The 14,219-nt window shown below is 24.2% G+C and overlaps 1 protein-coding gene across 1 annotated transcript; it reads right to left on the reverse strand.

The window, feature by feature from the left end:
* Positions 1–6,857: 6,857 nt before the first annotated feature.
* On the reverse strand, positions 6,858–14,129 carry LOC113552901 (TATA element modulatory factor). The gene is made up of 19 exons (XM_026955917.1): positions 13,685–14,129; positions 13,070–13,430; positions 12,572–12,782; positions 11,272–11,488; positions 11,087–11,165; positions 10,556–10,740; positions 10,320–10,360; positions 10,154–10,257; positions 9,983–10,103; positions 9,365–9,537; positions 9,097–9,288; positions 8,602–8,790; positions 8,173–8,372; positions 7,888–8,080; positions 7,677–7,818; positions 7,527–7,601; positions 7,308–7,434; positions 7,007–7,242; positions 6,858–6,927 (listed from the first exon to the last, which is right to left on the reverse strand). The coding sequence occupies exons 1-19, from the start codon at positions 13,953–13,955 to the stop codon at positions 6,892–6,894; spliced, it is 3,153 nt and encodes a 1,050-aa protein (XP_026811718.1). The 5' UTR covers positions 13,956–14,129; the 3' UTR covers positions 6,858–6,891.
* Between the last annotated feature and the right edge of the window lie 90 nt (positions 14,130–14,219).

Consider the following 14,219-nt stretch of genomic DNA (forward strand, 5'->3'; position numbering starts at 1 on the left):
GCATTATTATGGAAAAAATGAGTGATCATGCTTGGTAAATAATAACTATACATTATATTTTTAACTATAAAAAGTCTTAAATTAATTAAATTGAAATATCTAAATAAAGTTATTATTTAATTAGTGTTTTACACACATATTTTAGATTTTAAGAGGATCGATGAATGTATTGATTTTACAATAATTTATTGATATGTATATAGGTTTACATGATATAAGACAAGTAGTTAAACAATGTTTTAATCTTCAACTATGAGTGTAGTTTTTGATAAAAAAATTGGATATAGTTTGTACTTTTGAGATAGATACTTGCATTTATCCATGCCTATCTAGGACAACTTGAACTAAAATTTAAGTATAGACTGAAATGTTGTAAAAAAGTTGGTTGCAACTTGCGTCAATTTTGCTGCATCACAAATCACCAAGTTATATGCGCAGTATAGTGTACATAATGCGCATTTGACACAATAGAAGATATTCTTTGTTACACTTCTGAATAAGCCCCCACTCATCTCTGCGGCACTATCATAACCCTGGTCACGACAATTTCGGACGTCTAAATTGAATTTGTTAATAACTACGTTATAAATAAGATTTTCATTATCTTGTGGCGCTGAGTCGTGTTTTTTTAATTCGAAAAAAAAAACAAAAATAAAATAAGATAATAATTAAAAACTAGGAAAAAATAATAATGTAGCCCATTATGGGCCCCTGTCAAAAAATAAATTTAGGCTAGTTGCAGGCAATTAGTGAACATTAACCTTTTTATTTACGATAAACGTCATATAATTTATAGGTAGGTACAATGTTTATTGTTATTCAGCAAGATGTTCGAAAGTTTCGAAAATATAATGTTCATAAGAAATGTGTACCATTAAAATTGTAATCTGTATGAAGTTCTTTACAAATAAATACAAATAGATGTCAGGGAATTTTTCTTGAACGCATGAAAATGTGAAGTAGTTGTTACTTATTATAAACTAAAATAAAAGATAAAACTTGTGGGAACATATTCGTGATATATGTTATATTATATTGTTTTATATTGTATCAAAAGAACTCTAAAATAAGAGGGTAGGGTATAATATTCTTGATTATACAACGAGTGTCGTATTTGAATTAATTCGTACTATACAAAGTATTTGAGAGTATATAAATGTATATTATATATAGGTATCATTATATTAAATTATTAAACATGTTTTTATAGTTGCACTCGATATTCGAACTTTTTATAAATATATAATACAAATATGCAATCACAGAAAACATAACTTTAATCTAGAATCAACTACAAATCCAATAAATTATACTTTGTTTTTATGTACACATTCTACACAAGTATTAAGTGTAAATACATTTAAGGCATTTACAGGCTTTAAAAAATAAACAGTGATATACTGTGATGATTCATTAAAACTTTTAGTTTATATAATAATATTTGTTATAGTTTATTGAATACCTAGCTATATTTTTTCTGTTCAATCATTCATGTTTATTAAAAAGCACGCTATGGTTTTTTAACATGAAATCCGAAAATCCATTGCTGTAATAGTTAGTACGTCATCGTACATGCCCAACAACTTGCCATTCTGCAATTTATGGTTTGCAGAATAAGTTAAATTTACAATAATAGTAATAGGTATATAATATACATTAACACAGAATAAATAATAAGTTGGCGCAACTGGCAACTCGATATAAATTTGCTAATATACTAGCCTATTCTATAGAAACTCATAACTAACATAATATGTATTTTTATATTAAAATCAAAACAAATATGTACTATTTAAATTACTAGATAAGCATTCTTTGTAAGGGATGGTTACGTCCATAGTTACGATATATTCATCAGTGGCGCAACAAAAAAATTTGGGCCCCCTCGCAAAAATAAAAAATGGGCCTTAAATATTGTTTAGGTAGGTATATTAGTTGAAAAGCATTAATCTGATATAGGTAAATCACTTATTTTTACTAAAATTTTGTTATGATATGATAAAAAATAACAATACTGTCAATATTTATTTAATATTACACAATTATTACTTAATGTATAAATAACTAAATTATACTGAATAATTTTATTTAAATTTCTGCGATCTTTTATCATTTTTTGGGCAAATTTGTCAACTAACATGTTTATATCTAAACTTCGCATCATGATTAACACTAATTTAATTTGAAAAAAGCAATTATTCATTTTTTTTTTCACAGGAATTAAATTTACTTTAACTAAAGGCCCCAAACTATCGTGTGACCCCCTCCCCCCCGCAACGCGAGGTCTGTGGCCCCTCAGTTACGCTACTGGATATATTGTGGATTGGTACTTGAAAGAGGGAGTGATTTCTGGAAAAGAAGAAAGCAATACGAAAACTTATGTTGAAGAAAATTTCAATATTATGATTATTATTTAACTATCATACAAATACCTTTCGTAAATAATTGTTTCAGTTGTTCAAAGAATTGTATTCTATTTTTAGTTCACGCTTACAAAATGTTAGAAAAGTCATTTCTCGGATCCAATAATATGAAATGGACTATAATATGTATTAATAGTACATCTACCCTTTAGAACAAGTAAGCAAATTGTTCATTCTTAAAACTTTTTTTTCGATCATTTATTTTACAACACGACCATCGTGATCCCTTAACGGTATAATTTCATAATACTAAATCATTAAAATTAATTGTTCGTCTATTTAATCATTTAATGTTAGGTATTAGGTTAGTACAACAACGATATAGTCTGCTCTGCTACGTATCTGCACTAACAAGTATGACAAAATATATAAAAACATTCAAAACTTATAGATAGTACCATCTACCAAGTACGAATACCTATCTATATTTTATACTCACAGGCCATAGTTATACATATAACATATTTTGTTATGTTAACAAGACATCAATTTTTCATTACCTAAAATAGATGATCACTTAGGTATTTAGTTAACTATTTAAGTTAACACATAATAACATAAAACAGAGCAATTGCAATTTAGCTACCACTAAACTAGTCTCAAACTAGAAGCACATTGATTATTATATTTAGGTATATTACTAAAGGAATATAATTTAAACTTATCGTTTCAATTTATAAATTTACCTATATATTTTGACAAAAAGCATAAAATATAAACAAATAAGATGACCTCAATGTCACTGACGATTAACTTCGTAAGTTTAAAAATACAATACATTTGAATTTGAAATTATTGTATTAACAATAACAGTCAACAGGAGCAGAAAATAATGTACTATACTACTAGTCTATATAGGTGACGTACTTACAGTATTTTATTATTATTGTATAATATAAAGGAATTTCAAGAATAAAGTCAAAGAACATTGGCACAACTATAGATAAAATATAGTATGGGTGTTTAATATATAATATCCCGCAAGAATCTGTGAATAATATACATACCTAAGTATTAAGTACAAAATTAACGAAAATACTTTTTTACATAATTTATTCTTTATTGTACGCACTATAACTGCCGTTTGGTGTTAATTTTCAAATAAATAAATAATTTAGTAAAATAAATATACAGTTTTCGAGTCGTCAATGACTAATGAGGGTTTGAGACTTTAAGTAACGATTGCGTATGATTTGCATTGCTATAGTGTGCTACATTAGCACATTTAAGTTTTTATTTATGACCAATAAAAATTAAATTTTGAAAAAATGACTTAAGTTAAAATATTTAAAAAAAATAAAGGTTAAAATAATGAATTATAAATGCGTATTAAATTAAAATTTTTATATCTTGGTACCGCTTAAATAGATTGGCGTGTTTACAAGGTAGGCCGACTAGGCTCGGGCCTACCCAATTTTTATTTGACTGTTTGGTTCCATGTGCTAGGAAAAACCTTCCCTAATAGTTATAAACACATTTACACACTACAGAACAAAACTGGCCTACCCAATTATTATATGCTGGACACGCCACTGCTTAAATAATTAATCTTTGACAAAAGTTATAATATTTTTATGAATTCTGTACTTATTATATTCTTTTATGGTTTCTTTTATACAAATTAAATTAGCATTTTCCATTTTTTTAATCCGACCTTTAATTATTGGTTGCATTTTCGGACACGTTTCTAGAAGAATAGGTGCTATGAAATTGAGCGTTATAACTTATAAGTTCGATGAAAACTTTCGAATTAATTTTAAATTGTACATTCTATTAGTTCAAATCAAATGGCAACAGTGCTTCAAAGTTGCAGATAAAAATCCTACGTAATCGTGTTTCATCTAGAAAAAATGTAGACCCCGAAAAAATAATCCCATATGAAATTTTACTAAATTGCATATTATTTTTAATATTTAAAAATAAAAAAATTCTTGATTGATATTTTATACATGTACTTATAATAATATATTTGCATTAAAATGTGTCGATTAATAAAAACACACACTGCAGTAGGTATTGCGTGCATAGCAGACACCATAGTAGATACCTCTACTTAATATTATGTAATACTAGCTGTACCCATGCACTTCGTTGCCCGTACAAAATGCATCCATGGTAAGTTTGGTTGCCTAATGCTAACATTTAGCGTGAGGATAAAAAATAAAAACTATTCTACGTATCTTATGATGAAGACAAAATTACACACATTGATCACATTCCATGAAAATTTATTAAGTAGTTTCGGAATGCATCAATAACATCATATTCGTCATACACCAAATATTTATATATATAAATATCTTAGTTAGGTATTTTTAAATTATACTTTTTAGTAATTCATTCTCTTTATATATTTAAATATTTATATACATACCATATTTAAATATTTAATATAATAAATTAAAAATAACAAATGAATTATAATTTGTGAATAGAGGAAATATAAAATAATTCTACTTATCTTCTTCTTCATTGGCATTACAACTCTTCAAGAGTTTTTGCCGCCACCGACAACGCCTTCCAGTCCTCTCGATTTTGTATTTTTTCTTCCCAATTTAGTATCCCTAGTTTCTCTAAATCCTGCTTTACTCCATTTATCCATCGCTTCTTTGGATGTCCTCTTGGTCTTTTTCCTGTGGGTTTCCATTCAGCCACCGCTTTAAGGTACTCTGAGTTAGTTGTTTCTACTTATATTAACAATAAAATTATATTAAAAGTATTTATAATTTTTATTGAATATTATTGACAAACGACACAATTGGGGTATTATAATGAAATAATATATATATATATCATTTTAATTTATGAATTGTTAATTTGGCAAAATATCACTGTGTTTGTGTGAGTATAATGTAGAAGCCACCAACACTGAATCAAGTCTGTCGCCTCTGGTGCGTAACAGGCAAATGCTATTATACGAATATTCGGAATACATACAACATGTTAGTGTACGCGTGATGTCCAAGATTATTTTTATCAATGAACTTCTCAGAACAATTCATATCTATACACTGATAAAAAGGTCAGGTTACAGGTAGCTGGAAACCCGAGGGCTGCACAATTATGTACATAGGTATACAATTTACACGTTTTATTAATTAATAGATAACTCAATTGTTTATTAACTTAAACAAATGATATTGCGATAGGAACCTTCTCCGTGATATAATCTTCTATTAAAAAAAATTAAGACAATCGGTACAGTAGTTTTCGAGAACCAACATTAGCATCGAAGGTTTCAATTTTCGATTTTATGTATTAAGATTAGCATTTAGCATCATAAAATTAAAATAATTTTTTATTAAGATTATTTATAGGTTATAGCTATGAGTATTAAAACTATTATAGCTCAACAATTAAAAAAAGTGAAAACAAAAAATATTAATTACAGTATATTTATATTATATAGGTATGTAATATTTTATATTTATATTCTGTGATATTATATAATAAAGTCAGCATCTAATATAAAAGAAATTAAAATTTTAATAATAATTATGGATTTAGTTATGAGTATGAAACTATGAAGTAAAGATTAAAAGAAATATTGAGAGTTTTAAGCGAGTTTATTAAAATTTGGCGTTCAGCAGTGCAGGCCAATTAAATAAAATATAGGAAAGATCACATACACATAAATTTAAATGAAGTATACAGAGTGGAAGATTATTTAGGCTAAGTTTAAATAAGTGACTTGGTAAAAAATAAAGTTATAATTACCAATCTTATCTGTTATGTCTGTTGTTATGAGCTTAGATACTATTGTTTATTAAAATATTAAATATTGACTAATTGTACTAATTTCATAACATTTTTATTATGTAGTTATTTATTAGGGGAATCTGATTTAACACATGGTAATGTGTGTCAACTACTGAGTTAAGCTTTTCTAGCGATTAGGGATAAGGTTATTCATATTTTTTAGTGTTTGAATGACTAAATCTAGTATTATAAGTTAATAAAAATAAAAATTGCACAATATAATAAATTTATTAAATAAATGCTTACAAAAAACTCAAATTTGTTTAAACATCAATAATTTCTTGAACATAATAAATATATAATGCTAACAATAAAAATAATATTTATTATCACAGACATACATAACATACAGTAATAAATAATATCATTATATTATAAAGAACAAATTGCACTAGAAAATAAAAATACCTACAGATAATACTTTTCAGAATTTGTATTAAACAATAAAAAAAAAAAATTGGTAACAGTTATAATAATTTAAATATAAAGATACAATAGTTGCTTGACAGAAAATTAATAATATTGATTACAGAAATAATAGTTCTTAACATTTTAAGTATAGAATAATGTTATTCGTGTTTTTTACATATATTTTAATCACACATATAAGTGTTAATTAAATTATATACAAATATAAAAATAATAATTGAAGGATAAAAAATTATTACAATTTTTTTAAGAAATAATTTATAATATTTAATAAGATATTTTATCCTGTTTTATCTCTTTTAAGTAGTTCATCGATCTATAAATTGAATATAAAACCAGAATAATAGTTTATAAATAATTAATTATTAAATAACTTAAATATGTTTCATATTTACCTGAGCTTTATACATGTCTTTTACATCTTGAAGATCAAGTTTTAATTCTTCACTTTCTTCTAGTTTTTCACCATATAGTTGTAATAATGCATCATATCGTTTTTGAAGGTCAGAAAGTTCCACTAGTGAAATGGATTGTTCTTCTACTTTAGCAGTAAGTGCAGCTAATCCAGTTGTCAATTGATCCCTTTCATGATCTCTTCTTGATAATTCCCACTGCAATTGGAGTGCTTCTCCTATGAGTACATAATAATACAGTATTACAAAATCTAAGAACAAAACATTTTTTCTCTATCTCTACCTTCTTTCAATTTTATTTGTGACTGTAAATTTTCTAAAATTGTAGTTGTGTTACTAAATGATGTTCTCATTGGATCATAAATACTACAAGCCCTTTCTGTAACTGAGCTTCTATCATCATCTGCAAACTGTAATTAAATAAGTAGCTTTTAAATTTATCTTTTATTTTATTGTATACTTTTAACAAGAAAAAAATAAAAATGTAAATAAAAAGTCATACTGATGGCCAAAACGAAGATTCTTCTGAGGGAACTCCTACACTTGTAGTTGGAGATGATTGATGAGATGTATTATGCTGTTGAGAGTGAAAATTATTCAGAAATATGATTAAATGATTAATTTAAATTTATTAAATCGATAAGCAACGTACTTGTAATTTTTTTCTTTTTTCAATTTCTACATTTAGTTTATCTTTTTCAAATTTCAACTCATTTTCAAGAGTATTAATTTTTAATGTAGCATCGGCAAGTAATTTTTTACTTCCTGCAAGTTCATTTTCAAGTTTTACTAGACTAAAGTAAAAAAAAAAAAAAAATTATAATTTGGTTTTCATTTTTTATTTTTATAATTTAATTCCATACTTATTTGAGTTTAATTTTAATGCATCATTTTCTTCTTTTAAATTTTCTAATTTAACTTTTAAATCATTTTCATTTTGTAACAGACTATCAATTTGCTCTCTACATTTTTTTTCAAAAATATTACTTTCGTGTATTTTAGAGTCGATTAATTTTATTTTACTTTCTGCATTATTTAATGAAGTTTGTAGTTCATCTAGACATTTTATAAAATTTACAATAATAAAATAATAAGCAAAATAATTTATTTAATAGCACAACTGCAACTAATAATTTAATTGTTTTTACCGATTGTTTTTAAATTTAACAGTTCACGTTTTTCAAATTCATGTTCTAATGTATTTACTAAGGCAGATTTTTCTTCGAGTTCTTTAACTAAAGGTTGTGTAGCTTTTAAAGTTTCTTGTAATGAGTTTTCTCTTCTTCTCTCAGATTCTTCTAATCTTCTAATAAGTGAAAGATTTTCTTGTTTTAATTCATTCATCAATCTATATAAATTATTAATACATGAAAATAATTATTTATAAATAATAATAATGTTATGAATAGTTTTTCAGTAAATTAGGAATATCTGTAAAAAATCTTACTTTTTTAAACAGTACTTAAATAAAGCAAAGGTAGGTTTTTTAAATTAACAATAGTATTTTTTTTTACTACTGTTTTTGCATTGTTATGATAATTTCCATACGAATTTATTATAAAATAACTATAACTTACACATAATTATTTTCTTCAACTTTGCAAAGATTTGATTTTAAGTTACTTATTACAATCTTCATTTCTTCACAATGTTTATTTTTATTTAATAATTTTTCTTCTAAATCTTGTTTGTCTTTTTCTATTAGCTTAAGTTCATTGGAATCTTTTTTTAATTCTAGCACAGCAGTTTCTTTACCTTGAATTTCTCTATTAATTAAAAAGTAAATTTTAATAAAATAGTATATAATAATATCATATGAATTAAAACTAATTCTTTTTATAACTTTAATAATAGTGAAACAAACAATAATATTATTTATTTAAATGAAATTGTTAAAAAACATTAAAAGTGAATATATTTTAATTATTCAATTAAGATTATGGTTAAAAAAATAAATATTTTAAAAGATTAGCGCAGAGAAATTAATTTGTTCTAAAATTACAATCAAATACAAATTGATTACACAATTAACAATTAGGCTGAAAAAATAATAATAAATTAAATATAATTACTTTTGAAGTGATATTAGAGTCGATGTTAAATTATCAACTTGGCTCAGTAAATTTATATTTTCTTTTTCAAAATGTTGATTAGATTTTGTTAACTGATGAATAGCTTCAATTTGACTTCTTTCCATCTCTTCTTTTGCAGCTAATGATTTTTTTATTCTTTCTACTTCTTGAGATAATTTTTCTTGTTGATCTCTAATAATGATGATTGTATCAATAAGATTTTGAAACATTCATGGTAATTGATTATTATTTTTTTAAAAATACTAACTTATACTTATTTATAGTTTTCAATGATTCTTTTTCAGCTACTCGTAGTTTTTTTATTATATTATTTAATGTAAGATGCTGTTTACTCAATTTTTCTCCTTCGTCTCTCAGTTCTTTAATTAGAGAGTCTTTATCTTCAATAAGAACTTTAAATTGTGCAGAATTTTTATTTTGCTATAAATAATAAATAAAATATAAGAACTTCAAGAAGAACATAACACAAAAATGTTAAAACTATAATTATTAATGTGTATTGCTTGTATTAGAAATTATAAATTATTTTATTTAATAAGATAAAGGAAAGTTATAAGTCATGAAATTTCATCCAATGCATTACAAGGCTTTTAGTATAGTTTCTATCTTAAAATTACAACATATCAAATTTGTGTTCAGGAGAACTAATTTTGTGTTGTTAGTTTTGAATTAACCTATTATATCAAACTTAAAAGATAAAAACATTACTCATGCATGTATATTGATTTTTATAATATTTTTTTATCTTAAATGAGATACAACATTTTTAAATAGCAATATTTTACATTTGTTACTGGTTTAAAAATTTAGCTTCTTTAGCTTTTAATATATATACTTATTTCAATATAAGTTTTTAAATTCTTACATCTAGTTGTTTTTGTAATTGATCTTTTTCTCTAATAGCTTGTTGAAACTTTTTCTCCATTGTTGCTAATCTTTGAGTATATTCTTCATTTAAATTACTTGAGTTTAAATAATCTAATTGGCTAAAAAATAAATCATAGAATTTATTTTTTAAAAACTTAATAAATATTACCTTTTCATTTCTGAATTATTGGCTGCTAATTCGGCATTTTTTTTACTTAAATCAATTAATTTTGATTCTCTTGATTTAACTGTAGAGTTTAATTCAACAATTTTCTGAAAATTATGACTATTATTAAATACTGATTAGAAAATACATTTTATTTCTATTTAAATACTTTTAGAAGATCTTCAAAGTCTTTTGGTCCATATTGTTGTCCTGTATAAATAAAAATAAAAATGCATTTTTATATAATTTTAATTTTAAATAAAAAAAATTGCTTTTATTTTGATTTTAATCATGGTAGATATATTATAGTGAAATAGTAATAATAATACAATACATGACATATTTAATACTGTAGTAGATATTATTATTATAATTATAATTATGATAAAATAATAATATTCAAACCAGATAAAAATGATGGTATATGGTCAGGATGATATTTTACTGGGCTATGTCGATGAGATGCATTACTTTCACTGTCATCATTAGTAGCAGGACTAGATATTACTTCAATATCAGATGAGGTCCATGTTTCAAGTTCATCACAAGAATTTGTTTCGCTTGAACCAATTTTTACGAAATCTGAATGACTAAATAAAATAGAATATTATAATTGTAATATTAATTTGCTGAAAACAAAAATTATGTTTATGCTAATATTATTTAAATTTTATAGGTTTTAATATAAATTAATTGTCTAATTTCCAACAAACATTATTCAAATTAATAAAATTAAAACAATACTGTAATAGTTTTAAGCTTTTATACTATTAAAACATATTATTAATTACTATATAATGAAATTCGCTAAAATTTTAATTTATAGTACAGATATTTTTTATTTTATACAGTTTAAAATTTAAAATTAATGTTAATAGTTAATTCAAAATGATATTAGTTTTTAAGAGATTACGTATTTATTAATAACTAACTTACTTATCTGTAGAAGCTTGTGGTGATGGTTCACGTTGTTCATTCACAGATGTTACATCTATTGTGCTACCAACCATGGTTTCTATAACAAAACAAAATATTAACACATATTCTATAATTATGTCATATTATAATTCAATACCAACTAGATTTCAGTTCTTAAGTATATTTAATAAAATAATATTTACCATCATCACAACTACTGCTTCCTAAAGTAGTATCAGATACTTTTAACAAATCTATTGATGAGTTACTCGTGTTTAATGTATTTATAATATTCATACTATTTTGGACATTCTTTAAATTGTCAAATGTTTCTATGTAATCAGTTTGTAATATAACACTATTTCTATTAGAACTTGGTTCAATAGACTCTTCTTCTAGTATATCTAATCCTCCGGAATTCTAAAAATAAAAATAATTCTTAATCATATTATTAAAAGAGGGAGGAAATAGATAACAACTTTATTGTACATAATGTACTTTGTCATTGAGCAAGTCATTGTAATGTATGTATTAAATTTGAATTCAATGATAACTCATTGTATAAATATAAAAAAAACAAAATGAGCAAAAACAGTATGTTAATCAGCCTATAATTATTTATTAAGTAAATTCTATGATATATTTATATTAGCTATTATAGCAATTTATTTATTAATTAAATAAAATAATTTTTATTTATTGGGCTAATATGAACTTAGCGTAAAACAACATTAAATAAATTATTTATGGTATAAATAAGCAATAGCTTAAAATTAATCTAAATTCTAAATATTTTAAAAATTTCATTGTGTACAAAATATAAAATGTGTAAAAGTTTCAAGTAGTATCCATAAATAATATTTTAAATTACTACTATACAGCATATTTTTCATTTAAATATCTTATTTTGGCCAAATTTGATCTTCAAATATCTACAAAAAAAAAATTGTGCATGCATTTTTTTTTTTTTTTTTTAAAGATCTTTGAGTTTTTGTAAGAACTACTTATGAGAAACATTTGAGTTATTTTTGAAGCCTTAACTATACAAATTGAACATTAACTACATCTTTAGTTACCAAATTATTTGCAAATTTTCATAATTTTGACAAATTTTGTTAAAATTTAAATTTCATACATTGATAAAAAAAAGTCCTGTACATCCATTTTAAATATTATTAAATTACTAAAAAAATTTATTATGTGGGATCTTATATTATTTCTATAGGTTTAACTGAGTCTACAATTTTTTATCAATACAAAAATCATTTGAAATTTGTAAACGCCTATAAATAGCTTAAAGTTATAGTTGAGTGTTTCAAGTTTCCACGGTTTATATTTTTTGAGGTACAACAAAAAAACTAAAAACATTAATTTATGCACAGATATCCAATTTGCTAATTTTAACTTAGAAAAAAAATCATACATAGTAAAATCAATATATTCATCAGACCCATTCAGAATTTAAAATTATAATGTTTTATAATTTTATTTATAGATAATTACCTCATGAGGTGATGATAATTCTGTAAAAGAAGTATCTAAAGATGAGGTAGTAGATTTTAGCAGTAACATTCCTCCATGATGTGGTGTTAAAGTATCTTCATTAGCCATACATGTTACATTATCTGATATTGAGCAAGTAAGACTATCATCGTCCTCGATTAATTCTGGAATTGGTTCTATTGTATCTGGTGAATATTGTACATCATTTGCTCTAAAAATTATATTATTAAAAAGATAAATATGTTTAATAACTTTTAAAGTAATTTAAAAAAATGAAAAATGCACGATAAGTTTAATAAAAATTATCAACAAGGAAGAATTTTATATTTTATTCCCAATTCCTCTCTTTTATAGGCTGACATTTGAGCCTATTTTATTAAATAAATTTAAATTACTATTTATTGAAAGAACAGTAGAGTTTATCAACCAAATTTATTAATTTTGATTCATTAGGCTTTCTCCTGTGTACTTTATTCCAAAAATTAATAAAATAATAACCTATTTGGTTCAGTGATAACAGCCAAAACTTCTACTGAACTTGATGTTATGACTTCTATAGATGATGACTCGGGTGTTGTAGTTGATGTTGATCCAAGTATTTCAACACTATCAGTAGATATTGTAGATTTACGATCACTATCACAACTGACAGCAGAAAGACGATTAGTATTGTTAAAACTTGTACTCTTCGTCCTTCGAACTACATCAATATTTGATTCTGAATCAATTTCAATGACATTAAATTGTTCATCTTGTGTAGATGGCGATTGTCCTGTAGATCTAGCTGGTTGATTTGCCACAATTAAATCATTATCTGCAGATGATTTAGATAAATCTAACGACATGCTTTGCCTCATTTCTGTAATATTGAAAAATTAAAGAACATTAATATTAAAAATATAGATTTTATAAATACATTTTAAAATAATTTATTCATATTACAGCTAAATTATTATAATACCTATTAACAATTATCTAATGTATTAGGTAACATAAATAAAAAGCAGGTAGATACCTCATTTAAAGGATCATCAATGAATAAATTTCATAGATAATTTACTTAATATTCATAGTTGATTAATAATAATTATTATTAATATATTAAATACACACCACTTTGTTTATCAACCACCTCATCTTCATTTTCAAATACTGAGTTGGTAAATGAATTCCATAAACTTGAACCTAATTTTGAAATTTTTTGTTGAGAATCTTGATTATCCGTTTCTCTTGGAGTTTCAGACTCTTGGTCTTGGGATACTTCATCACTCTCATCTTCGTCTTTAATGTCCAAAGCTTTGTCAATAGTCTTTTGCGCTTCTTTAAGAGCCGTTTTTGCAAGACTTGCAAACCCAGATGCATCAAACTGATTAAACCAACTCATATTTTGTTGCTAAATGTCTGTCTGTTAAAAGGTGATTTTATGAGACATTCTATCTAGTTCATTACAATAAAATACAACATATAAATTAATAAACATCTAAATATAAATAAAAATTATGATAAATAACCAAATAAGTTACTAAGAAAATAATATAATATAATACATTTCTAATGATGTGTACATATTTGCAAAATTATATTTAATGTTAATATGTTATCAATAGATATCACTTCAGTTTATATTATCATATATATTTGATTTATT

The sequence above is a fragment of the Rhopalosiphum maidis genome, chromosome 2 (genome assembly GCF_003676215.2).
Source record: "Rhopalosiphum maidis isolate BTI-1 chromosome 2, ASM367621v3, whole genome shotgun sequence".
Lineage (NCBI taxonomy): Eukaryota > Metazoa > Arthropoda > Insecta > Hemiptera > Aphididae > Rhopalosiphum > Rhopalosiphum maidis.